This window comes from Asterias rubens, chromosome 11 (assembly GCF_902459465.1).
Source record: "Asterias rubens chromosome 11, eAstRub1.3, whole genome shotgun sequence".
Classification (NCBI taxonomy): Eukaryota; Metazoa; Echinodermata; class Asteroidea; order Forcipulatida; family Asteriidae; genus Asterias; species Asterias rubens.
The window spans coordinates 4,348,733-4,376,565 of NC_047072.1; the positions used below are offsets into that span (position 1 = coordinate 4,348,733).

A 27,833-nucleotide genomic window follows, 5' to 3' on the forward strand; every position below is an offset into this window, starting at 1 on the left:
CCATGTGCTTGTACTATGAGACACACAACTGGAGCATCTTGGAAGACTAGGGTACCAGTGAGAAACACAGCCTCACTTAAAGGCAGTGGACACTATTGGTAAATACTAAAATTAATTATTAGCATTAAACCTTACTTGGTAATAAGTAATGGGGAGCTGTTGAAAGTAATAAAAAAAAATTGTGAGAAACGGCTCCCCCTGAAGTAACATAGTTTTCGAGAAAGAAGTAACTTTTAAGGAATTTGATTTTGAGTCCTCAGAATTAGTTTTTGAGGTCTCGAAATCAAGCATCTGAAAGCACACAACTTCGTGTGACAAGGGTGTTTTTTCTTTCATTTTATCTTAGCAACTTCGACGACCAGTTGAGCTCAAATTTTTACAGTTTTTTGTGTGTGCATATGTTGAGATACACCAACTGAGAAGACTATAGTCAGTACCAATAGTGTCCAGTGTCTTTAAGAGCAACCATTAAACAAGGCAACTTGCAAGTATGCTTCAGGACCACTGGTGTTGACTTTGGTATGAAAGGCAACAGTACATCACAACAAGTACAAATAAAGTTAGTTTAAACTATTGAACAAAAATCTTAAACATTTAACATACTTTGAATATTGCTCTAATACATGTACATGAATATAACTACATGTACATGTGCGTGTACATGTATCGTTAAACGTAAACTACTTAATTTTAACTGAATATGCGTTAAAAAAAATCCCTCTTAACTGGAAAATGTAATTCTGTTTAAAAATACTTGTTCTGAGTATAACTATTTCATGTAAATGCCTAAGTACAAATTCTATTGATATTTATTTCAAAATTAAATCCCATCTAAAAAAATTGCCGTACAAAGGAGACTTAAATTTACAAAAATTAAAAATATTAAGTACACAAAAAGTACATCGTTTTATTGAAGCATTTGTATAACTGTCAAGTTGAATTTGTAAAATGTATTGCATATGTTCACAATAAAGTTTAACGCCACGGTAAAGTGATTAATAAGCAACATGACAAACAAATTTCTTAATCTTTTTTTATAAAACAGTACAGGATTTTTTTGTATAAGGGGCAAGGCCATAAGTTTTGTTAAAAAAGCACAAAATGTATGTACAATGTCTTTGGGCACATTTCAAAGGCCAAAAGCTGGACAATAAAAAAGTGTTTTCTGACTGGAGACTGGGCAAACTGTTGCACTAGGCCAATTTCAGGCACACCAATAATTGGTTGACACACAAAATGTGTAGAAAAAGGTTACCGGCCATCCTATGGTGAAAATGTTAATAGCTGGTTCCCACATCTCCAGCTTTGAAAGATACCTGTAAAAAATGAAGAACATCTGCACAACAAAGCAGTGCTCAAAAACAATTGTTAACAGTTGTAGGCATTTCTAGTTCTAAAAATGTGGGCTCTGAAAGTCTAAAAAGGCATGCAAATTACTAAGCAATTTGCGCAGCAGAGCAAAGAAATCATACTAACTTATATTAGAATGGTAAGTACAAAAACGTCAGTATCCTACTATTGCTTAAGCATCAATAGCAAAGACTATAGAGCGCCGAAGTCTTGGAGCGTGAAACAAGAATGTTGCATGGGCACCAATTCAGCTCACAATTGTTTTATTATACAATTGATATTGATGGTCATCTGCACTGATCAACTGTTTCATCAAAAGGGTAGCTTGCTAAATTGGCGTCCAGTGAACTTTCCCATTTCAGCCCAAGTCCTCTATCTTGTCATCAAGCAGTCAAAGCATTTTGTCACGTTTTTTTTAGGGCACCAGAGTAAAGATTGGGGTATAAAAGCAATTGTTGCAAATAAGCAATTTGCAAGCTAGATTGGAATAATGTCTGGTACAATGACTTGCTTAGTTACAAGTAACTACTGACATTTGAATTCCTCAGACTTTAGTAATAGTTGGTATGTTAAAATGGTCAGGGGCAAGCTATTTCATTGCAACCTCCAGATGAGCAAACCCTGGTACCATTGTGACATACACATTCATTCAGAATGTAATACGCAAAAGCTTACCCGAATCATGTGACATAGCCTCTGCCACTATCAGAGGAATTCAAAGCAGTAACTTGTGATCCAGCATATAATTGTACCAAACAAAATTAAAATCTAAAATTTAAACGGCTAATTGACTCTGCCTCCTGCATGACGCTCAAAGCTGTGTCAAGATTTACAATCAAACAATTTGTTTAATTTCACTCAATATTTTCATTTAACAACACAAGCTTGTCATCATGGTGCAAACCATCTTGGTTATGTTCCCTGTATGGACACGACACCATAGCAGTGAGTGTCATTACTCAAAACGCAGCCAGACTATCTTCCCTCCCTGCTTTGGATAGGCTGTGTCTGAAACGGCGCCTTCGGCTACAGCTACGGCTAGATCAGCGCGTCTGCCAGTGTTGAAGAATAGGCAGACATGAGAGATCTAGCCGCAACTGTAGCTAAAGTCGTCGTTTCAAAAACAGCCTTACACTGATTTTAAAGGGAGGTGGAATCAAACAAGATAGCTAATTCATGACAATAAGGCTATCTTGGGAACCCCTTTCAAACTACTGTACATTTTTAAGAGCAAATGTTGTGTCAGCCTGAACAGTGAGTTACAAGTGAATATCCGAGTCATCTTTGACTGTTGGAGACTTACGTACATCTTTCTTTATCACCTCCATTTTCTGTTGTGTCACCTCCTTCCGTTGTCTCTTCTGCTGCTTCATCCTCAGCGACACTATTTTCTTTTCCGTTTTCAACAATCATGGGTTCAGTGTTGTCGGGTGAACTTTCCTTGGCCTCAGGGCTTTCTGGGGTTGTGTCTTGGGTTGCATCTTGGGCAGATGGCTCATCTTGATCAACCATCTCTGCTGATTCATTCTTCTCATCACTAGATTCCCAAATCTTCTCTTCTTCAGCTTGAGCCTCTTCAGCAAGCCGAAGAGCCTCCTCTTTAGCCTTTCTGGCTTGCTCCTCCTCCTTCAACCTATCTTCTTCTTTCTGTCTGTCCTCTTCATCTTTCTGTTCTTGTTCTTCTTCATCTTGTCTTCTCTGCTCAGCTTCCTTCTGTCGCTGTTCTTCTTCTTCCTGCCTCAATAGAGCCTCTTGTTTCTCCTTCTTTTTCCTGGCAATCTCCTCTTTCATCAACCTTTCACTCTCTTCATTTTCCTTCACCTTCAGTTGTAAGTTTTCAGCAAAGCTGAGGTGCTCCAGGGCGGATGTCATTCCTTCAAGTCCCTTTTCTACTTCACCAGCTGGCTTGCCAAGACCCGCTGAATCTGCCGCAGAGCCTTGAAACAAAACTCGCAAGGCTGCTGCTTTGTTGATGATTGTCCCAGACGTGGTCTCTATATTTTGTAAAGTACGCAGTAGAGCACTTAGTGACATTCTCTCTTCCGGTGGGATGTCTAGAAGAGGTGCTTCTTCCTTAGCCCCTGGCTCTGGAGATTGTGGTGTTTTGGCACCTGTGGATTTCTGACGTCCAAGAGCTGTACTGACTTTAAGACCTATTCCACGGAAGAAAGCTTTGGCACCACCAGCTTTAGACTCATCTGGTGTTGTAACTGGTGGGGTGGTTAGGGCAAGATCTGAGCGTGCTTTCTTAGCAGGAGTGTCCGAGTCTGTCGTTGTAACACCCTGAAATTAAAATAGAAACACGTTTTAGAGCTCAACAAAAAGACACTGATAAAAGTAACTACTATAAAATAATATCAACACAATTCCTGCTACTCTGTGGAAAGAATTTTATGCTCGAATAAAGGGGTTGTCTAAAGTTGTCATTATCGTTAAAGTTAGAAGTTTGGATTTACAACACAAACTCTCCCAAACCCCTTCCTCTCTGTGTACAAGTTACTTCTGTTTTGTTTCTCTCTTCTTCATTTCATGTCAACAATTTGTCAACAATATCGGTACAACGCTTCTAGCCCTCATCTCTACACTGTAGTATAAAAGCTTACATTTATGGACAAAAAAGCTCAATGTAAATATGAGAATACGGCTCAGGGACGCGCAGCCGTGGCGCTCCTTTTCAAACACAATATAAACCTCTACTCTCACCCCTGGGTGAAGAGAAGCAATTATGCATTATGATTATAGGGAAGCGTCTTGCTGAAGGACAAAACTGTCTCCTAACCAGGATTTGAACCCACACCCCAATGACTAAACCATCAGGACTTAAATTTGATGCTCCAAACCACTTGGCGATGATACCCTAATTTACAACAGGTAAATAGGCTACTTTTGTGACACAACATTCTGGCAAGGACACATCAATACACAAGTCATATGCAAACTTACTTAATGTAGGAATGATTAATAACCCACAGGGTACCATACACATATATCAGTTATTTTCACATTTGATCCATGCAACAGGCTACTATGCATGCAACAGGCTACTATGCATGCAACAGGCTACTATATGCATGCAACCCTATGCATGACTGTTAAGCATGCGACAATCTACTTTCACATACATAACATTATTGTATAACAATTAAATCTTAAAAGGCGCTATTCCATCAAGATCATTGCGCACATGGAAGCAATTACCATGGAAAAAGATGAGTCTTTAGAACTTCACAAAATGCAGATAGAGAAACAGATTCCCTTATGACAGTAGAGAGATTGTTTCAAATCATTGGCCCAGCTACACTGACAGCTTTTTGACCTAGAACTCTGTTTGCTCGGGGAACAATCAAGTGAGTTGTGGACCAAAAAAAAATTGCGGAAGAGTGTAATGTTATCCTAAAGTGGAAATACATATATGAGGTGTAGTTTTGTTCAAGCATTTAAAACAAGAAGAGTAATCTTAAAAAGGATTCGTTCTCTAATTGGTAGCCAATGAAATTCCCCAATACGCAAATTTAGGTAAAAACCCAAAAGTGCATCTGTCATGTGATAGTGATTGGACCAGCAAGAATTCAACTCACGATCATGAATATGTATAAGGTATGAATTTTATTATGAGTGAGAATTCAAATTGAAACTAATCAATGTTTGTTTTAATAACAGATAATTTTTCCTTGGTCTTGACATGGATGGCTCGGTTTCTGTATAGTGTTCAAGCAAATGCACATTTTAAAATTGTGAAAACACAAACAGTACCAATCACCCTGAGAAAAAAAAAACTTTAAAATGCTTTCCTTTTTGAACTAGTAGAAACACAAATTACCTCCCACAATATACCATTAAAAACAAGTCATGGTTTAACACCATTATTTTGACAATTCAACTAATTAATAGCCTGGTCAACAATCCCTTGAGATAGACTTTTTAACAATGGAAATATTTACCAAGTCATATCCAAAGCTCTTTTTGTTTTACAATTTGTTGAACAAAGTCAATTACCTCATACTCGTTAACAGAAGTAAACAAAAAAGTATTAGGATTAGGGTTGGAAGAGAAATCAGATAAATTAAGGGTTGGGTGAGTAGGTACGTTTGTAATTAAATTACAACAAATTGTTATTCTATGTCTCAATGCAAATGCATTTCTTTAGGGACCGTTGCCTCACAAGCTCTTCTTCTAAAATGGATCCCTCTCGCAGTGTCATATACTTATTTTCAACTTCATAAATCTTTACTTTTCTGTACTGTACTCTTTAAAGGCAGTGGACACTATTGGTAATTACTCAAAATAATTATTAGCATAAAACCTTACTTGGTAACGAGTAATGGGGAGAGGTTAATAGCATAAAACATTGTGAGAAACGGCTCCCTCTGAAGTGACTTAGTTTTTGAGAAAGAAGATATTTTCAACAACTTTTCTTTCGAAACCTCAGAATTAGATTTTGAGGTCTCAAAATCAAGCATATGAAAGCACATAACTTCGGTGGACCAAGGGTGTTTTTACTTTCATTATTATCTCGCAACTCTGACGACCAATTGACCTCAAACTTTCACAGGTTTTTTTTTATGCATATGTTGAGATACACCAAGTGAGAAGACTGGTCTTTGACAATTACCAATAGTGTCCAGTGTCTTTATTTAAAAAATAATAACAATAAAGACTAGTAATGCGCACATATCCACCCTGCTGAGTGTTCGAGGCGCAGTAAAACCGAAAAAGGAAACAAAAGAAAACAAACACAACAAAATTAGTCCTTGAAAACCTGTGACATCAGAAGACAAATTTTGAGAAGAGATTTGAATGTTGTGGTACAAAGACAAGATCTACGATTTAGTGGTACAGAGTGATGAGCTGAAGAAAAAGACCTGTCACCCAGGAGTGTTGAGACTTGGATTCAAACTGATTGCTCTTGAGTGATAGGCCGTGTCCGAAACGACGACTTCGGCTACAGCTACGTCTAGATCAGTGCGTCTACCAGTGTTGAAGAATAGGCAGACGCGCGCGATCTAGCCGTAGCTGTAGCCGAAGACGCCGTTTCGGACACGGCCATAATGTCTTTTTTTTTTTTTTGAATCCCGGTCGTGACACTTGTGTCCCTGAGCAAGACACTTTACTATTGCTTCTCTCCACCCAGGGGTAAATGGGTACCTGTGAGGGCAGATATGGTTCTTGTGATTGGTTTAGCCGAGTAGCGCATATATTGCGCACAGGCTGTATACTCCCCAGGGAGCTGAGATGGTTTAAGGAAATGATTTAAGGCCAGGTGACCAGGGGTAATAATGTCGGAAGCGCTTTGAGACACCCTCGGGCGCGAAAAGCGCGTTATAGAAATGGGTTATTTTTATTATAATTATTATGAAGTGGAATAACAACAGATGATGAAAATGAAACTGAAAGTTTGAGATGAGTGTAACAGGATGATATCATGATTGGGGTTTACCTCCATTTCATCACTTGAACATTCGCCATTCTGATAGGAATCATACATGTCCTGAATGCATGCGTGTTGAGGGAAAAATGAACACGGTTAATCAACTTCAATCAAATCCAATGCATTACTCACTAGATTGCTCACAATGTCTAAAATTTCAAAATTTGATCACAACACGAATTAATATATAATGGATGAAGCCGAGCAACTTAATAAAAGCAGACTCAAATTCTAGTGGCTAAGACATCAGGCTGTGGGTTCGAATCCCGGTCATCACACTTGAAAAGTGAACTGTCTAAAATTGCCCAAGCTTTTGAGCACTGTGTAGAATCTACCATTGCAATGTATAGGGTTAAAAACATGCCTTAGATTTCATTCCGATGGGTCATGCTTTTATCAAACCATCCTCATGTATAATTTGAGACTGAACTAGTGAACTAGTTTTGTCTCTGTGTATTTTGTTTATATAGGTATTCAGTTTAATTTGGCATTAGTCATTCACACAGCAAACAAGATTAACAAACAGCATTGTATAACCCCGGTGGGCGGGTTGGCCTGCCCAGAACTCTATGCAAAATACAATGTGCTGCCCAGCAAAGATTTCCCCCAGATTGCACTTCAGCAATGATCTTTGGTGGATTTAGAGCCCACCACTAAAATTGGTTAAGCTACACCAGTGTTAACAATTTAATTGGATATAATCAAATGGAGGAATATGAAATGTTGATTGTACCCAGCTGCAGTTGATCAGTTATGCAATTTTGGGTTTCTTAGCTGTCCCAATGGAAATCAGGAAAAACTGTTTGACGTGAAAGACACTGTCCTCTTTATCTAAAAAAATTCAGGATTATCTCCACATACATGTACAAGTAGTCTAGAAATATTGTACGCACTAGGAACTTGTTAATGACCCATCCTTCGCTACATCTGCAAACTACACAAAAATATTGAAACCTGTGGCACAAATTGTGACTTCTTCCGTTTTCCTTTTTCCTAATATCAGTTTGTAAAAAAAAAATTGCCCGTTCAAAATGCCACAGTAATGGCATTTTGTTGTATGAGTTGGGATGAGTTTACATTGGTTGTAGGATGGAACTGGCATAAAACCAGTGCACTGAAGTGGACCACAAGTCACCACAGATAATAATATCGTAGTCTTATATAGCGCACGTATCTACCAAACAAGGTACTCAAGGCACTGAGTATATACAAACTTTCAGAAAGATAGGTAATGGCAGTGATGAATTCTGGACCCTATTAATTAGCACCTTATAAGGGTTTACAAGGTGCTACGGCGCCTACAGCAGCCACAGCCAGGAACACTGGGGCGAACCCCTTCTCTTTGCGATAAGTGCACTGGGTTCTTTTACATGCCTTACACAACACATGGGACCAACGGCTTTCATCCCATCCAAAGGACGAAGCCATGGTTATGTGTCTTGCTTAAGGACACAAGTGTCACAGCTTGGGATTCGAACCCACACTCTGCTGATCAGAAACACCAAAGTTTGAATTCGGTGCTCTTAACAGCTCGGCTACGACACTTCCACTGAACATCAATGTACATTACAATGGGCTTACTGAAGTGCCCTTGTGATGTCTTTTACACAATGAAACAATGGACCCCACACAGGAATTATTGGGTCAATCTGAAACCTACAAGGTAACTATTATGAAAAGAGAATAACAGAACAATAAAAGGACCCCACAAACCAGACCTCTAAGGTTGTGTGTGTGTGTGTGAGTAGATACACATCACACTCAATAAACCGAGGACCTTTAAAAAAAGAGGACAATAGAGTCCACAGTTTGGGAAAGATCCACAGTTGGAAAACGTGTACAAAACCAATGGGAGCTGTTGCAAAAAAGTATAAACAAAAGAGGGACAATAGGAGGTCCACGGTTGTAGGCGGTTGCTTGGGTGTATGTGTGTACAATATAGCTGTGCGTCTTACCATTCTAGGTCTCTTACTGGGAGCTCTTCTTCCTTTACATTTAGGTCTGGATTTACCCAAGTGTTTCAAAGCTGGCGTCTCAACGGTTACTTCATCCAACTGTAAAACAATCATAAATAGGGTTGTGAATCTACATTTCATTTTCCTTAATGGTAACCTGTTAACCATTTCTATTGATTCAATTCTAAATTGAGAAATGGAAACATGGTGTAGGGTGCCTGTGATCGTCGGTGCTGGCTCTCTAGTTACTGTGTGTCTTTTGAGCCAACCTGTGACAGGTTACAGAGGTCTCTCTCTTTAATTTGACACATGACAAACACCAATGTTTGACCCTACCTTTACAGACGCTGGACACTGGATTTTGAGACCTAAATTTTAAGGCAGTGGACACTATTGGTAATTGTCAAAGACTAGCCTTCACAGTTGGTGTATCTCAACATATATATAAAATAACTAACCTGTGAACATTTGAGCTCAATCGGTCATTGAAGTTGCAAGATAATAATGAAAGAAAAAAACACCCTTGTCACACCAAGTTGTGTGCGTTTAGATGGTTGATTTCGAGACCTCAAGTTCTAAATCTGAGGTCTCGAAATCAAATTCGTGGAAAATTACTTCTTTCTCAAAAACTATGGCACTTCAGAGGGAGCCGTTTATCACAATATTTTATACCATCAACCTCTCCCCATTACTCGTCACCAAGAAAATTTTTATGCAAATAATTACTTTGAGTAATTACCAATAGTGTCCACTGCCTTTAACCATTTAGAAAATTATTAATTTTTTTTAAAGGTTACACGATTTAACATCTCAACCCTAGACACAATCAGGAAATAAATGAGCGACATTATAAATCCATCAGAATACAGCACAATTTTTTCTAAAAACCAATATTAACTTAAACAATAAATGCTAGTTCAGTATTAAGTGAATATTTGTTTCATCCTGCCTTCATTCCGTTAGCAAATCCAACATTTTAAGTCCTCCATAATTCTGTTTTGTTTTGATAGCATTTCCTCTTTCAGTTCAGTCCCTGTTAAGTATTTGTTTGCAGATCAGTTAAATGTTCTTGACTATTTTAATTTAGTTTTGTATGAGGTTTGTCTAGGTTTAATAAATAATAATATCAATAACAGATATAATCAGGTGAGGTTTGTGATAGCACCACGTGTAAATCTCTTTTGAGTAGTGTGGGTTCTGAAAACCAAGTTGATAACTTAAAGGAACGTTACAGAATTGGTAAGAAACAAAAATCGTGAATATCACAGATTTACATAAAACTTACATGATCTAATGATGATGATAGTAGAAAACATCCCTTGAAATATTTCTGTCTGAAATGTCATATTTGATGAGAAATAAATAATCTAACTTCGCGTAATTGGAGTTTATTGCTCAGTGAGCGCTTTATTCATTTTTATTTTGACATCAATGCAATGCAAAATTTGTGATCGGTTTTTCACCATTTTCTCATGACCCAGATGGCCGATCGATCTCAAACTACTACAGGTTTGTCAGTTTATGTATCTGGTGGATTACATAAAGTGCTTCCACTGCCAGCAACTGTTTTGTTAGCAAAAACCAATTCTGTAATGTTCCTTTAACAGTTCCTTCTGTGATTATATTCCCACCATATATAAAGTGTCAAATCAAACTTTTAAAAAAATGATGAGAAAATTATCATGTAGCTGTTACAAGCTGCTTACCAATCGAAAGGACCTATGGTACAGTATATAAGCACAACAAAAGTGAATAGGCCGACATTTCGACCCTAGCAGAGTCTTTCTTAAATCAAAATATGATGTACACTATTTAACATTTGTTTTAACAGAAAAGCCTTTGCAAAAGACTCTTCTTTTTGCTGTTAATTAAGGCTAGTTCAGATTGTTATCACTAGTTTCCTAAATGTCCAGGCATATAATAATAATGTGAACCAGCAAAGTCATGTTAAATGATGTTAAAGTAACTATGCTAGTGTTATTGGGGGGGGGGGGATAAGGGAAAGGGGGGGGGGGCAACTCACATTGATGTTAATGATAGTGATGACATCACCGGATATTGCTTGATTGAGTTGATTAATCCATTTCTCTTGCTCGTTAGTGTCATCACATGAAAGCACCCACTGTAATCAATATCAACAAACAAAATATCCACAATCATCAACTAACAATCAACACATTCTCAGAAATGACTGGGGACTTTTTCAAAATCTCAGCTATGGCTCTGGGATTCGGCACCAGACTCTGGCCTCCAGCTGCGGGCTACGTTTGATATTGAAACACCACGCACCTTGCACACTACTCCAAATATGGTGGCAGAGCCCAAGCCAGAGCCTAAAGCCAAGGTTTTAAAAATGTCCCTGGTCTCCATTTTATGAAGCTGTTTAAAGAAAATAGTTAACAAATTTATCTGTTTAGGAAAGCTACAGCGAACCAGCCATAAGCTATTGTACATTACTCTAAAAGGTTGACTGGGTCAAAACTTCAGTCCGAGATCATTTTATACTCTAGGTTGTACGGTTACAGTTGTGACACATTCATGCATCAACTATGTGTACATTTGTGCATACATGTACAGCACTACTGATGTTTAAACAATTCTAGATCATTGGGAAAACCCATGTGATCATCACACAAACTTGCAATTCCATAAAACAGTGGTCTGTTGGCCATTAGGGTTTGTACAACATTTTTCTTGGGGACTTGCCAGCGTTTTTCACTGTCCATGTACAGCATATAATCTAATGGCTTCCTTAACATTGTTGTTTATAATGGAAAGGAATTTGAAGTCAAGGCCCTCAGTTGTTTCAAGTGGAAATTGGCAAGCTGACCACATTCATTTGTACTGGATCGGATTTAAAGTCTGATTGATTGAACACTCCGAGTATTGCTCCAGTTAATGCTACCTTGTACATAGCTGACGATTGGCAAGACCTACAATGTATCTGATTGGTCCAACTTTCTTGCTGTAGGTAGTCTGCCCTCAGGCCCTTTTTCTAGATTTTGTCATTTACAGAATTTTTAGTTTTTTTAAGTATTGTCTTTGACAAGTTTTGTTATTCATTGTTGTGCTTTGAAATTCAGGTTGTATTTGTCAAGGTTTTAGACCTACACGGTGATGTCGTACAGCTGCAGACCATTCCATGAACTGGGGCAAACCTCCTTCTTAAGAAAAAGTGTACTGGGTTCTTTAACCCTTTAACGAGTAGAGACCATAGCAGCACAAGTACCAAAATGCACATAGCAGCTGCAAGTGGGCGCAAGATTTGACCTACTTTCTTCGCATAAAGAGGTCAAAGTAAAGTTCATGTCCGGATATGAAACTTCACACGAAACAATATTCTATTTTTAAACACAAACCTGTCTGTTTTCATGTCATTTCTGATTATATTTTTACATGATACCAAATTGAAAAATAAAAGGAATGAACAATATTACAGTAATATCCGAGTATTGTGATTATTGTACAGAAATGAATGGTCTTTATAAACGGGTTATAATGGCAAATACACAGCACATGGGACATACTGCTGACAAACCAAGCATTATACGTCTTGCTCAACCATGTCAAGGATACAAATGTTAAGACCACTGAACCAGACTGTTCCACTTCCAGATCTCCATCCCCAAAACATTGGACCGATAGACCTCTGATTATTGTCAAAACCCTGGAATATAATAAAACACATTACCTGTTCGTAAGTGGAATCAGCTGGCACCAGAGCAAATCCTCCTTTCTTTTTTCCCTTCTTATCCACAACGTAAATGCATTCTTTGTATTTAGTTAGATATACTGTGTGACTCTCATCTTCACCACGACCATTATCATCCTGAAACATTTACAAAAGGAAAACAGTATTTACAACATGAAAGTCTGCTCAAGCACAGAAAACTGCTAGAACTTTACTTACACCAGGGTAAAGGTTAGTTAGTAAATAATACCATGCCACAGACACCAACTGTGACTGGTTTCCTGATTATTTCTGTGATTTTATTTAAAAAATAAAGTAATAAACCAAAAGGGAACTGACTTGGCTAATTTTAAATAATTTGTGGTTGAACAAAGAAAAATTGACAAGAGTAGGAGTTGAACTTACAACCATTTGAAAGTGGCATCCCCTATGAAAGGTCACCGTCACCTTAAAAAGGTGATTCTTCTACTGCTGCTTCCCGGGTTGTACAGAAACTTGGATATCGCTAGCCTTTGGTCAAGGCGCATGCGGCACACCAGATAGCACGCACAGCCCCAAAAATGTAACGCACGAAATCACCGCGGGCGAAGCGCCTTTACCAACTCGTTTTGGGGGCCTTATGTTTTTCTTTACATTTGCCAACGATTTTGGTGGGAGAAAATGTAACGAATTTGCATCGAACACTCTAGTGACGTCATGCAAGTAATTGTGGCTTCTTATTGGCCAGCAACTCACCACGCTGATATTATGCATTACATTTTCTCCCACCAAAATCGTTGGCAAATGTAAAGAAAAACATAAGGCCCCAAAACGAGTTTGTAAAGGCGCTTCGCCGCTCGTGGTGATAGTCCGTTTCGTGCGTTACATTTTTGGGGTTGTGCGTGCCATCCGGTGTGCTGCGTGCGCCTTGACTAAAGGCTAGGATATCCCTGCCTAATTACACGGCAGTTACAGGCTGAATGGCTTCTGACTGGCACCCCAAAACAAATACATTGCCACAATAAGGAGACAATCAACATTAGGGCCGAGTTAGAAGAGTGCCATCACGTTAGTCTGGAGGGCACAGGTTCAAGTCCTGCTTGAATCAATTTGTCTTTGTTCAACCCAAAATTATTTACAGTTTACGCAGCTAGTTTCCCCTGTTTAACACGTCAAGAAACGCTTTTTTTATGTTGCATCATTTTGTATATAAGCTTGAAAAGTTCACATTCCAGGGAATGTTAGAAATGAGAGATGCCCTTTAACATGGAAAGAGTACTTTGGCCTTATCATGGCCTTACCATGCATGGAGGAAGGAATTCCATTGCTTTACATTGGGAACTATCCAAACTATCACACTTGAATCTTTGTGCAACACAAGGAAAAGGTTTGTGTAAAAACAAACATTTACAAGCTTCGTTGTTAAAATGAGGAAATGCTCTCAAATTTGTGACTACCGCGAGAATTTTGGCTAATTTCAATAAGAAATGGAGTTAATGTACACAGTACATCAGTGGTTTGCACACCTTCAATTAAACCTTACTCTATTAAAAGACCATGGAGGTATAAGCTACCTAGCCTCCATGATGATTAGACTTGACAGAGAAAGCACACTGCGTAGTTGTTAATGTAAACAGATTATGAGGAAAGGACTTGGTCAAATCTACATGTGTTTACATAATGAATCTCCAAGATAATTTCTGACATTCCTTGGTATTTTAATCAGTACTGGTTTGGCAGACTTTAATGGCAAACTATTGCATGAGTGCATTAGATGATCTTTCATCCTTCCTCTGTGCATTCTTTGTGTGAGGCCAAGCTGTACTGGAAAACTAGGTTTGTATTTTAGGTTCTGAAAGGAACAATGTCCATTCCATCCTTCACAACCAAGCAATGATGAGTGATGACTATAAATATATTTTCATTTTGTTGAATGGTTTAAAAGGTAGCGTCATAGATTGGCTTTCATCAAAGTAATGCTAAAATATAGGCCAAATATCAATAAATAAGGGAATCAATGTGTGGTGAAGAGGTTTTCAACTTGTGGTTAAATCCCAACGAGGCCTGGTTCTTCATAATTTTACCGAGACGAAGTCGAGGTAAATTATCAAAAACCAGGCCTCGGCTGGTTTTAACAACTAGTTGAAAACCGATTCAACACACTTTGATTCTCATTCATAATATACCTTTCGGTCAAAAGACATCAACACAAAAGTAAAATAACTCCTTATAAGGGAATGTTGTGCGTGTCGCGTGATGTGGCACAACTGTCCCGGCTGTTGCTCTCGACCAATAGGAATGAAGAAACTGTCTTATAAGCTCGCGTGTCACGCCCATGTTGTTAACACTTTTTACTGGTCATAAACAAATGTTGATACACACCCACGTGACGCGCTGTCCACCAATAGGAATAGCCAAACTGTCTGAGGTATTTATGAATTACAATAAATGTCACATGCAGCTGATTAGTGTCTACTTGTTGACAGTAAAACACTGTCACAGTATTTTTCTTCAAGAACATTAATGAATCCATCCACATTTAGCAAGGTGACAGCGAGTATTAACCAGCATCCCAGGTCATATCATTTACAAATGTGCACCATGGAAATTTTAATCTCTGAAAGTTGCCTGCAAGCGATCTTTGGAGATTCAAATTATCAAGTCATCATACTTTTATTGATTTCTAGTCAATGGGGGCACTTTAGAGGACCATTACATTTTGGTAATTGTAGCAGTCCAGTAAACATTCAGAGCCGCGGTCTTGTGGATTTTTCTCCCAGATTTGAGCCCAGCTATATATTCACTATCCTGCTCATGATATTACAATTGATAAAAACAAACTGCAAATGGAAAATTGGATTGTGGATTTGTTTAAAAGCCAATTTCAGATCCTTCCTCCATGGTAGGAGGAAGCTGTGGACTATTTTCCTAAAACGTAAACAGACAAGCAAAATGCTACACATCATTACATGTGCCCTGCTGCTCAAATTGATGCACGCTGTGTCTAACTCCATGGTGTTTTGAGATGTAACTCATCCCATAATGAAGACTTACTCCTTTGCTGTTTGACCATAACATTTACTGTAGAAAGTTGTCTGCGTCAGTAGGGATTGGCAAGTGGAACAAAGAGGATGAGCAGGAATATATTTATGGAGAAGATCTGATAATACATCAGGAGAAAGGCCATGAAGAGCTTTAAAAAGTAAGGAGATTTAACAAATGCGCTACGCAATGTTATTGGGAGCCAGTGGAGTTCTTATAGAGGTGTATTTTGAGTACGAGGTGTATTTTGAGTACGAGGTGTATTTTGAGTACGAGGTGTATTTTGAGTACGAGGTGTACGTGAGCGAGCAGCCGTGATTTAAACTTATTGAACTTTAGGAAGATCTCTATCTGAAAGTCCAGTAAGAAGAACACAGTCTATTTGTTTACAGAACACACTCAACAATCTGTGTTAAATCTATAGTGTTGATTGACAGCTTCTTGGTCATCAGAGCCCACAAAGTGAATGGTTTCTATGTACATCATCAACACTACTTTTTACAACCACACCATGGAATTCAAATAGATCAGAAGGGAGTGGTTTATCAATTACCTAAATACAATAGCACATGGAGTGGGTAAACAATGTGTTAGCTTGTATCTGGGAAGAAAGGGTCTGAAATTTCATGAAAATTAAAGGGAGAGTTATACCTGTGATGTGTAATTACTCAGTTATGACCATAAAAAGATGTTGATCTAGATAACACTTTGAGAAACAATTCCCTTCAATATTCTTAGTGTGGATTTATAGAGGATTTCAAAAACATTTCAATCTGAGAAATATTTCTGCATGAACATTTGTTTATAAATGTCTAAGTATTACTCCGTACCATAGGTAATTTTCAAAGCAGTTTGCAACAGCTAATTATATTTTCTTATTCTGACTCTGATAAAAATATGAATGTAGGACTGGACAGGACTGGACAGGCCATTGAATTGAAAATGATCTACTGTTATATTTTTTTATTACATACATTGTAAACCCTAGCAGAGTCTTCCTCTAAGGTTATAAATGAAAACACAACACAAAAGAAAACAAAACACAAACAACTACAAGTGAAAAAGAAACAGCCACATTAGAAGAAATGAAGAGAGATAGAAATGCCAGAAAATGTTCTTTTTTAAAACACCATACATGTTGATGCACAGTTCACCCCTATAGCTCCACGCTTCACCAAGGGTAAGATTGAAATAATTCATTAAATTCACCAGAGGGTGACCTGACAGATCATTGATTGGCTTTGATGAATACTTGACAGCTGTTAAGTTATTGGTGATGAGATGTTATCATTTACGCTCCCTCCCTCTGTGCCATTTAGGTCAGTACTATTTATAGCCAATGTGTTTGAGTTCATACCATGACTTCATTTGCTGTCAGTGTCAGAACCCATAGAGTACAAGGATGTTTTGTGGAACACATGGTATACATGTACAGTGTACATTGTATCGAGAACATTGCACTGGGTAAAGGCCAAGTATACCTTGTATAGGCTAAACTTTGTATTTTTTTACCGTTTCGACTTTTAACCCCACATTCATTTACCTCAGACAGTTTCACTATTCCTATTGGTGGGGGCTGTTTAAACCTTTGAAAATGACCAGTGTTTATAACTTGACAGCTTGAAGCAAGACGTTTCTTGTTACGGGCGATGCAGGTGCTGTCATTGAGTTGGCCGCGCTGTGTTGCAGAACGTGTTGCACCAAGAATATACGCGCTTGTGCATGAACGGAGCCGGAAACTGTCGGAAATAGATGGCAACACACGGACATACATGGATGTAGAAACATACAGAGCTCAAGCATTTAAGTTACAGAGTTTCTTACTTTATTACACCTTTTAACCAAAAAGGTATATGAATGGGAATAAAATGGTAGCTAACCTAGTTCTTTCACGTCCGTTTAAAACCTTGCAGGGTCGAATTGCCGTTTGATAAAGGCCCTCGCCTTCGGCTCGGGCCTTCATCACACGGCAATTCGACCCTGCCGTTTCTAAACAGCCGTGAAAGAACTAGTCGCTACGCTTTACATTGTAATTCCCTTATGTACATGTACAATAAGGGAATCAATGCGGTCTAAAGAGGTTTTCAACTAGTGGTTTAAACCAGCCGAGGCCTGGTTCTTGATAATTTTACCTATTGATTGGTCAAAAAACATCAAAACTTTTTGGTCAAACAAAAGTAAAATAAATGCAAAAATGATAATTGTTCAATGATTTCTTTCAACACAACACCCCTCTAGCTATGAAATGGTAAGGCCCTCTGGTAAACGACTCCTTTTATGGAGATTGCTGTGTATCGTGATGTGTGGCACAACTGGTCCAGCCTTTGCTATTGACCAATAGGAATGAAGAAAATGGCTTATAAGCACAACTGCAAGCTTGCGTGTCACGCCCATGTTTCAACACTTTTTACTGGTGTTGTATCATCAGTTCAAACACCCCACGTGATGCCCTCTCGACCAATCAGAATGGATAAACTGTCTTATGTATTTATGAAAATTACAATCAAACTATATAAGACCAGTGAAAATTTAATTTCAAAAAATGATTCAGATATGGCCGAAGTCTGGAGTTGTTTTGTTTGTGCAGGAAGAATAGTTCGTCAATTGGGAAACACAATCTGAGAAACGTTTCATGCAGTAACACTTTTAAGATTAAAATGTTTTTGTACTGCTATCTCTCATACCACCATCACTATAAAACGCTATGCAATGACGCGGAATATAAGTCAAGTGGTAACGCAGATCACCAAAGACAGTCATGGTCACTTTCTGCGTGGTAACGAGACAAAATCCAATGAGAACAAGGCTTATGATATGCCCAGCACTGAAGTGTATACACGTACACATGTACAGGGCCCACTTTCAACGCTGCTTAAAGTGATGCTGAGCAAATTGTTGTGCTTACTGTAGCAGAAGAATTTGGTACGGTGCAAACGTATTTCACAGGTTAGCAGAACAAAATTGGGCAGCCATTTTGCGCGTTTACCAAGGATTTGCATTGTGACGTCGTTTATTTTCATGCAGTAAGCACCGGATCGCTAGCACGTCTTTTTGTGTGCTTACGGTTAGCAGCGCTTTGAAATGGAAATCGCACAGGAAGCGCAAAATCGGCCGCAAAGCATCGCTATAAAATTGGGCCCTGTAGGTCCCAGTACTGATTACCAAACTTAAAGAACCTCCAAGACCCTACCTGTCCCTCATACAGATGGAGTGCGTCTTGCCTCATAACAGCATATTTCTTCTTCCATTTTGCCACACCCCTCCGCCCCGCCTTTCCGACCTTCAAGTTGAGCACCCCACTGATGCCCTCACTGGTCAAAATCTTCTGTGGTGGCATGTCTCAGCCTGGTAGGGACGAGTAGAATGGATATTGTAGCTCTGTTTATTAATGCTCAACCTGCAGAAGCTTCAAGTCAATGATGCCAGATGCTTGTGGAATTCGATGGGCGTGATTTACTGGACATATCTGTGAGATAAAAAAAGTGGATTGGATACATTTTCAGAAAATATATATCAGTTGAGAACCATCTTTGTATGTGCTGCATGTATGCCTACTGTACATGAAACTATTTTTGTTTTGACACTGAGAAAAACCGTGCAGGTTAGCCAGCTAGAATTTGAGAGCAAAAACCACAAGACTGCAGGGCTTGTATGTAGCTCAACATTTTCACTAGACAAGAAATTTGAGTACAAGACTAGAATCAAAATGAGAAAAAAATCTTTCTGAGACCCGATACAGTTCAATTGACATGTAAGTTACTGTGTACATCTGCTTTTATTTGAATGGTTTAAGGAGAGTGATCTCATCTGTCTTTGGGATATTAAATGTAAGTATACTTCTGGAAAGGTATTTTCCAGACTCAAGGTCAGCATTTACACAGTGGGGTATTATTATTCAATTGCAAGACCCAAAATTGCTGGACTTGTCTGGTCATAAGTTTACTGGACTGAAACTGTGATAGGCCTATGTGATGACCGTCATATCAAACATTTTTGGATTGACAAAAAATGCACTTGAACGATATAAAACAATGCATTTTACACCATTTTTCCCATTTTCATAAGGGAATTAAAAAATCAGCGGATCACAAAACTGAATTTGTCCTGGGAGCCCCCTCGACTTTTATGTTTGGTTTGTTTGCTCTATCTATTGTTGGAATGTGAAGTACGCATGGGCGCCATAGCATGCAGATGCAGCGCTAAAGAATATGCAATGCCATGCTGAGCTCATAGAGCTGAGACCAAGTACAATATATAAGCCATGAGCAAGGTACATTATCAACACCTTCACTTGTCTGCCACAAAAAATGTTTGGTTACCAAGAATACCAATCAAACTTGTCACTCGGCTTGGATCACTAAAACAGACTTCAACAACACAAAGATGTTCCTTCTTTAGGCAGTCAAGTAACTTTTAACACAAAGCAACCCCTTGGGGAATGTTAGAGAGGACACATCAAAGGTACCGATGATCGATGGCTGTGTTGGGGACCTGCTTCTGAATACACAAGATTTTGCGGAGGAAACCTGGAGTGTCATGAATATTTGATGGAATCTGTGGCATTAGCAGCTTGAGAAAAGTGTCAACAAAAAGAGAAATGTTGTCAGTGGGGGAACCATTGCCAGATTTATAATGGGTCTCCCTGGCTTGACTGGTTTGTGTACCTTGGGATGTAGATTGTCACTACTAGAGGATTGCAAAAGAGCAGCGTGTCATGGCCGAGTGGTTTAAAAGATCATCGAATTCAAGTTCTGGTGGTTATTAAGTCAATGGAGTGTGGGTTCGAACCCCGATCGTGACAATTGTGTCCTCGAGCAAATACTTTACATTTGCTTCTCTTCTACCAGGGGTGTAAATGGGTACCTGCGAGGGTAGGGGTTGATTTTGTGAAATAAAATACAGATAAATTTGTCTTGCTCTTTGTAAAAAAAAAAACTTGAAGTGATTTGGAATGTGCGTAGGAAACAAGCTTGACAAAACCCTTGGGTTTTTTTTGCCACCCATACATACAAAAATGTCAACAAATGGTCCCATTAGTGTGGATAGACCCAAATCCATGGTCTATAGATGATCTCACCACCATGACCACAAAGGTAGAATTCACAATCTCACAAACTTCCCTGAAAGCAGGAAGCTGTTCATTTAGGAATATCAGTATAATAGTCAATTACACATGGCCTGTAATGATCTTGCAGTGCAATTACTGTTTCCTTAATTGGTTTAACAGATACATGTACTGTAAGTTACTTCAGATGTAACCACTCATTGCAGATACTGTAACCACTCACGAAAAAAAATACAAATTCGTAAAAAAATAACAGTTCTAACAACAAAACTAAAAGTTGCAGACCAAGCATGTGACAGAAAGCCCTTCTACATCGTGGGGTGTCGTGGCCGAGTGGATAAGAGCACCGAACTCAAGATCTGATGCTTCTGTTCAGCAGAGTGTGGGTTCGAATCCAGGTCGTGACACTTGTGTCCCTGAGCAAGACACTTAACTATAATTGCTTCTCTCCACCCAGGGGTAAATGGGTACCTGTGAGGGCAGAGATGGTTCTTGTGATTGGTTTAGCCATGTAGCACATATAATTGTCGCACAGGCTGTATACTCCCCAGGGAGCTGAGATGGTTTAAGAAATGATTTAAGGCCCAGTGACCATGGGTAATAATGTCGGAAGCGCTATGAGACACCCCGTGAAAAAGCGCTATATAAAAACCGTGTATTATTATTATTATCAGATACAATCTGTGGGATAGTGTAAATGACAGATTCTAAAATATTATTTACATGTATTTCGGGGTACATGTGAACAATGACTGTGAATGAGGGTTACTTATAAAAAACTTCACAGCTGAAAACAAGTGCAGTATTAAGGCTGGGTACACATTTAAAGCATTTTTAGCTCCTAGTTGGCACTTAAAGTTTGCCACTAAAGCCACTGACAAAAAAGTTGTATAATAATATACATGTACACACCTTTACAATTTTGGAAGGTTGAGAAGGAATCCCACCCCCCAATAGCCAATACACCAGCAACTCCCCTTGCCTGCACTCACCATTCCTACATGTGTACCCGTTAAAAGGCTGGCACTGTACAATCCACTAGGAAAACATGGCCTGAGTGTCCAATAAAGCCCAGTGCAGACTAACTGGCAGCACACGTGTCTGTACAGTGCATTCTGAAACAATCTATCCGCCCCTAACTTGACAATCGCACCAACTTGTAGCCAAACCCTAATTAATTAACAAATTCAAGTGGGGAGCTCCCAGTCTATCTAGTCCAAAAGATCAATCACAGATTCAGAGTTCTGGCTATCCTCTACAACTGCGGTCAATCCCTAAAATACCTACAGCTGGGACGCCCCAACTTGAACACTACCTACAGCTGGGACGCCCCAACTTGAACACTTAAGTTTGGGTCCTTGCTCTATGTCCCAACTTAGTCGAGACGATTGTCAAGTTGTAACGGAAATACAGTGTACACTGTCAGTCTTGGCTCAAAGATTCTACAATAATGGTCAGGTTCTGTTCTGTTTATCATTGCAACAACTGGGGGCGATGACATCAACTTAGTCAACAGATAACGTAGATGGAAATGGTTAATTTACACTCTCATTATAGTGCCAATTGCTTTGAGTTTCTACATGTACAATAACTTTTATGGGGAAAAGGATACAATGGGTGGATTTCATAGAGAGTTACGACTAGTAATATCTCGAGTTAGGACGAATTAAGTACTCTTCCTAATTTATCATCCTTATTTACTAGCCTTAAGTTTTTAATAACTCCTAGGACTAATTGTCCTACAAAAGGACTACTATACTGTATCTGTGTGAAATCGACCCCTGGGAATTTTTGTTGGTTAGGCAGGGATGCCATTGAACTACCTTTTGTTAACATTCCAGGCCCAACTTCAACAATCACCATAGAGAAAATCCCTTTCTATTTCCTTATCCACAATATGGAACATGGACAATTATTATGAAACGAGTGAATGCACAACGAAGCAGGGACACAATGTGCATGTCTAGGAATGTGTACACATTCTGTGTTGCAGCTAAAAAGGCATAACCATGCAACATAAAAAAATACCGTATTTTTTTATGTTGCAGCAGTTTTTATGCAGGGTTGAATAGTACGGTACCCTTAAGTTTATTCAAACAAATATGGCTTATACAAATTACAGTGCACTGTTTAGAAAAATAAATTTATCACTCTGATGGATGATGTTTTACAGTCAAAATAATTAGAACGTCTTATTTTTTAAATTCTTTTTTAATGTATCTACTTATCATTGAGGTTGTCCAACATGTCCAAGTTCTTGGTCTGTGTCACCTTGAACACATGTGTGTACACTGTACACAGTGGCATTCTGTACACATGTTGGCATTTCAGATCAAAGTTCAAAGATTGAATTTAATACATTAATAGCCTTTACTGTATTTAACCATCATTGGAAAGATATAGGCCAGTTTAATGCGCAGAAGCCAAAAATCTCTGATAACCCGTGAAGATGACAAACAAGCGCGGCAATCCCTGCTTCTGTATAGAAGCACTTATTCTTTGCTTACGGTAATCTTGGCCATGAAATTGGGCTTTGATCTTTCATCCACAACCATAGTAACTTTAGGTGTGGAAGATGAACATGGACTTTATTAAAGCTTTATAACAAAATGCCCTTTGTACACAGGCTTGATTGTGTATACATGTACCTGGTCATCTGAGGTCGATGGGGAGTGAGTGCAATGGAAAAAGTCACCCATGAGGAAAGGGTAAACTGCAACTTTAATCCAGCACGAACTTTGAGATAACCACTCACACTTCTGACTACCCCAGAAGGCAGGATGGTACAATGTGTCTACTCAGCTCTGCATGTGTTTATCGGAATGAAATACTTTCTGTTTACATGAACAATGTTTCCTTCCTCTTAGTGTTGCTTACAATTGCTTTTATAATATACAGCTCAGTATGTAGTAACTGATACTTGACATAGGCCTATAACACAAAGAGAAACTTCAATTACAGAAAAGAGTTCAGTATTACAAACCAGTGCCTCACATTGAACCATAGTGGGGATTGGGGTACTTTGTGTAACACAAAACATAATGTCCACAGATTTACATTAACTAGTCTGATGATAAATCTAAGGCTTCCCCTAAAGGCAGTGGACACTATTGGTAAATAGGGCCTACTCAAAACAATTATTTAGTATAAACCTTACTTGGTAATGCGTAATGGGGTGAGGTTGTGAGTTTAAAACATTGTGAGAAACAGCTCCCTCTGAAGTAACATAGTTCTCGAGAAAGAATTTTTTTTCCATGAATTTGATTTTGAGACCTCAGAATTAGAATTTGAGGTCTCGAAATCAAGCATCTGAAAGCACACAACTTTGTGTGACAAGGGCGATTTGTTCTATCTTTATTATCTCACTTGACCACAAATTGAGCTCAAATTTTCACAGATTTGTTATTTTAAATGCATACGTTGTACACCAAGTGAGAGGACTGGTCCGTGACAATTACCAGTAGTGTCCAATGTTTTAAAATATTGCTTGCCGCGATGATGTAGTTTTTTTTAGCAATGTGTCAGACAATGTCATGAAAATACGTTTACATGCTAAAATATTTCATCTCACTGAGCGTAAATTATTTTCATGACTTGTTTCACTTATTTCTCAAAAACTACAGCACCTAAGTTATATTTTAAAGGAACTTTTCTACCATCATCTTCAAACTGTGTAATATAAATCTGTACCCAGACCCTCTAAAAAATACCTCTTCAAAAAAGTTTTCACTTTTATAAAGAAAATGTTAGTATTCATGTTCAACGGCAAGATCTTGACAATTTGCTCATTTTCAAAGCGTGCACTCATAATCAAGCTCGTTTAAAACATGCTTAACAATAATGAAAATAATCAATTGCTACAATTGAAGGAACCTGACTACCTATGAACAGAGGAAGAAAATGGACCCTTCCCATTAAATATGCTAATTACACTCACGCATGCGTACAGACCCTGTTGGTTGGCAAACGCCATAGAGTTGTGCACTAAGCAGGCGCGCAATCGCGTCTGCGTCACGCACCCATTACTGAGTGTACAAAACAGCAGGATGTTCCCTCATTTTGCCAGCCCCAAGTGACCCTATCCAAAAGCGGGTCACTTGAGGCTGGTCTGAGGTGCTCTGACGTCACCACAAAAAGGGTCACGTGATGATGCGGTTTTTTTTTTCCAGGTGGAACGTGGGTAAATATCTGCACACGTTCGTCCTGAAAAAAATAGGCGACTTTTCCAGGACGAATGGAGGTCAATATCAGTGCCTACGAACGTTCGTCCTGGAAAAAAAAAAAAACGCCACTTGGATAAAAAATAAACGGAGCCCCAGAAGAACAGGTGAATAAGAATTTTGTATAAAAGGTTAATAAAAGCATAATTTTGTCCAAAAAATATTATTTTTCAATTCTGTGAATGAAGTGTTATTTTTTAGATTGTTGAGGTATTATTTGGTTACGTTCCAAGCTACGCAGCTACTCAGCTACGCTTACGTTCCTTCAAGTTACGCTATAATATCAAAAGGTATGTTTTCAAGCCCGAGTCAAGCTACGCTTACGTTCCTTATGCAGCTACGTTTACGTTCCTAGATACCCAGCTACGCTTACCTTCCAAGATGTGCTTACGTTCCAAGCTACGCTTACATTCCAAGTTTTGCTTACGTTCCTTCTCAAGTTACGCTTTAATTACAAAAGGTACGCTTTCAATCCTGAGCCAAGTTACGCTTACGTTCCATACGCAGCTATGTTTACGTTCCAAGATACCTAGCTACGCTTACGTTCCAAGATATGCTTATGTTTCAAAAGATAAGGTTACGTCTAAGCTACACAGCTTCACAGCTTAGCTATGCTTACATTACAAGATACTCTTACGTTTCTTCAAGTTACGCTATAATAACAAAAGGTACGCTTTCAATCCTAAGTCAAGTTACGCTCACGTTCCATACGCAGCTACGTTTACGTTCCAAGTTAGCAGCTACCTTACGTTCCAAGATATGCTTACGTTCCAAAAGACATGGTTACGTTCCAAGCTACGCAGCTACTCAGCTATGCTTATACAATCCATACATCTTTTAGGTTCCAGTTCTGCTATAATAAAAAAATAAGCTTTCAATTCCCAGTCAAGCTAGGCTTATGTTTCAAGATTTGCAGCTACGCTACGCATTCAATATTTGTTTTATAACACCCCAAACATTTCTAAATACTGTACTATATTGTTATTAAGTTACAGACCTGAATGCTACAATCAATGGACGACGCGAATACAGATTGCAAAAACTTTTATTGTGCTCTGCATGTAGTGTCGTGCAATCCGAAATGGTTACAGACTATTAATTTATCATCCTCATACACGCAACAGACGTCTGGGTACTGCACGCCGTGTGCTAGTCTTCGGACTAGCGCACGGCAAACCGACGCACTATCACACGGCCGTCGTCTAGCAAAACTAAGACATGTCATGTGACGCGCTCTAAACCAATGAGCAGGCAGAATACTTGTAAGGGGTGTTATAATGGAGGCTGGTCATCTCGCCACCTAGCAAGCTCGCCACCAACAAAGTTGCCCCCTGCAAAGTCGCCCCCTAACCGGCTCGCCCGGAGTTGTTACAAAGTCGCCCCCTGACAATGTCGCCCCCAAACATTGCGCCCCCTAGCAAAGTCACCCATAATAAGGAAAGGGTAAACTGCGACCCAGGGAAGCTAATCGAACGCACCCAATATTATTATATAATACTATGGGTATTTTTCCGTATGGCGCCACCACTTTTAAACTAATTTTTACAAAAAGGGGTTCTCAATCTCACTCACTAATGACCCCCCTGAGCCTCAGTCAGAGGGGGGAGGTAAAATTCGATATCGAATGAAAAAGTGGTGACGCCATGCGGAAACTTTTCCAATATTTTAACTGTTGTTTTTTACCATTATTTTCAAGTTGTGCAATTGGAAACAAACCAGGAAACCAAACAAACAAACATCACAAATATTACAAACATTCAGTTAGTGAAGGTAGGCCTAACAACAGTCTGACCATGGAGGTAGAATTCTACCTCCATGGTCTGACTGAGTGACAGCATGGTCACGGTGACAGCACTCAGCAGTACACATCTGACATCATCCATCATGTCTTGTTATACCTCGGTAACAAAATGTGAAGTTTGATTGGTCGAGAACCAACCAATCATGTGACGTGCAACAAAAACGCATGTTACATGGCTCGCGACAAGCCGGGTAACATGAAAAGTGATGTACACCGGTGTACATCACCTTGATCGTTCCCAGCGTTGGTAGATTTCGCGCTGTGTACGAAACAACCGCGGGTTCGAGGGAATTGTTTCTCGTTCGACTGCCCATCGTAATAATGTTTGAAGATGACCACAGAACTTCTAGAAGAGGAATAACAATTATACAAAGGTAAAACAAAACAATTGTTGCACGCTGTGACTGGGGTCCATGGGTTTTGTACACCCTCGAGGGGAAATGGCACCCTCGGCTTCGCCTCGGGTTCCATTTTCCCCCTCGAGTGTACAACACGCCATGGAACCCGTCACAGCGTGCAAAAATTGTATACTAATAATAATGTTTAAATCATTAATGTCATCATTTTTTTCTCTAAAATTAAAAAGTAAAAATATCATATTCTTTTCGTTGGGTGTGCAACTTACCAGAGCTAACTAAGAGTAGAGTGCTATAGTTCAGGAAGAGTAAGTCATCAACCTGCTATTCATAACATAAAGATTCTTTCCAGCTGGGTAGAAAATGACAGACGGAGAAACGGCAGCTCTTCTTTGCATGGTAGCACTATATAGCAGACAGCAGGGCACACACGTACTACCCGCGATAAAGAACAAGTATTTACAATTACTACCCTTGTTCCGGGCCGGGCAATTCGCTTGGTATTAAAAAAGAGTGGTCCAGAACGTAAGCTGGAAACCAATACGGTTGTATTCCTCAAGAGTGAGAAAAGCGCCCTCTACTTGTTTATAACTTAAGGGTGTGGCTGTCGCTCCTTATTACACCCCATTCTTGGATTGGTATAAGAGGTCAACCAATCCGATTTGCACACTAAAAATATTGCATTTTATTTATTTCTTCAGTCTTCCCCTTGTATAGTTTGACAAGTGTGCACCAGTTTTGGGGTGACCTGTTGGATGTGGAGGCCGAGGAAGAATTCCTCTTCCTTTTTCATGGATGAGCAATAGTTGGAAGTTTATAAGCTTATAAATAAAGACAAATGAACATGGAACTGTAGCGAATACGAGTACAATTATTATTTGCAAGCACCATTGGATGAAACCAGAGTGAAACTTTAATAACAGTTCCAAAAACAAAGACCCCCCCC

At 39.0% G+C, this 27,833-nt stretch overlaps 1 protein-coding gene across 2 annotated transcripts; it reads right to left on the minus strand.

The window, feature by feature from the left end:
• Nucleotides 1–389: 389 nt before the first annotated feature.
• On the minus strand, nucleotides 390–27,364 carry LOC117296883 (vicilin-like seed storage protein At2g18540). Of its 2 annotated transcripts, XM_033779981.1 has the most exons (7): nucleotides 27,157–27,364; nucleotides 18,636–18,911; nucleotides 12,425–12,562; nucleotides 10,757–10,855; nucleotides 8,734–8,832; nucleotides 6,788–6,838; nucleotides 390–3,633 (listed from the first exon to the last, which is right to left on the minus strand). In XM_033779981.1, the coding sequence occupies exons 2-7, from the start codon at nucleotides 18,780–18,782 to the stop codon at nucleotides 2,650–2,652; spliced, it is 1,518 nt and encodes a 505-aa protein (XP_033635872.1). In that variant the 5' UTR covers nucleotides 18,783–18,911; nucleotides 27,157–27,364; the 3' UTR covers nucleotides 390–2,649. The 2 variants fall into 2 exon arrangements, with proteins under 2 accessions (XP_033635872.1, XP_033635873.1); XM_033779982.1 differs by lacking the exon at nucleotides 6,788–6,838.
• Between the last annotated feature and the right edge of the window lie 469 nt (nucleotides 27,365–27,833).

What these genes read in the sequence shown, in the direction of transcription:
- LOC117296883 (XM_033779981.1), bottom strand. Translation starts at nt 18,782, where the DNA reads ATGCCACCACAGAAGATTTTGACCAGTGAGGGCATCAGTGGGGTGCTC. An exon ending in CTGATTCCACTTACGAACAG is followed by an intron (nt 10,856 to 12,424) that starts GTAATGTGTTTT and finishes TATTGATTACAG; the next exon opens with TGGGTGCTTTCATGTGATGA. An exon ending in TCACTATCATTAACATCAAT is followed by an intron (nt 8,833 to 10,756) that starts GTGAGTTGCCCC and finishes ATTGTTTTACAG; the next exon opens with TTGGATGAAGTAACCGTTGA.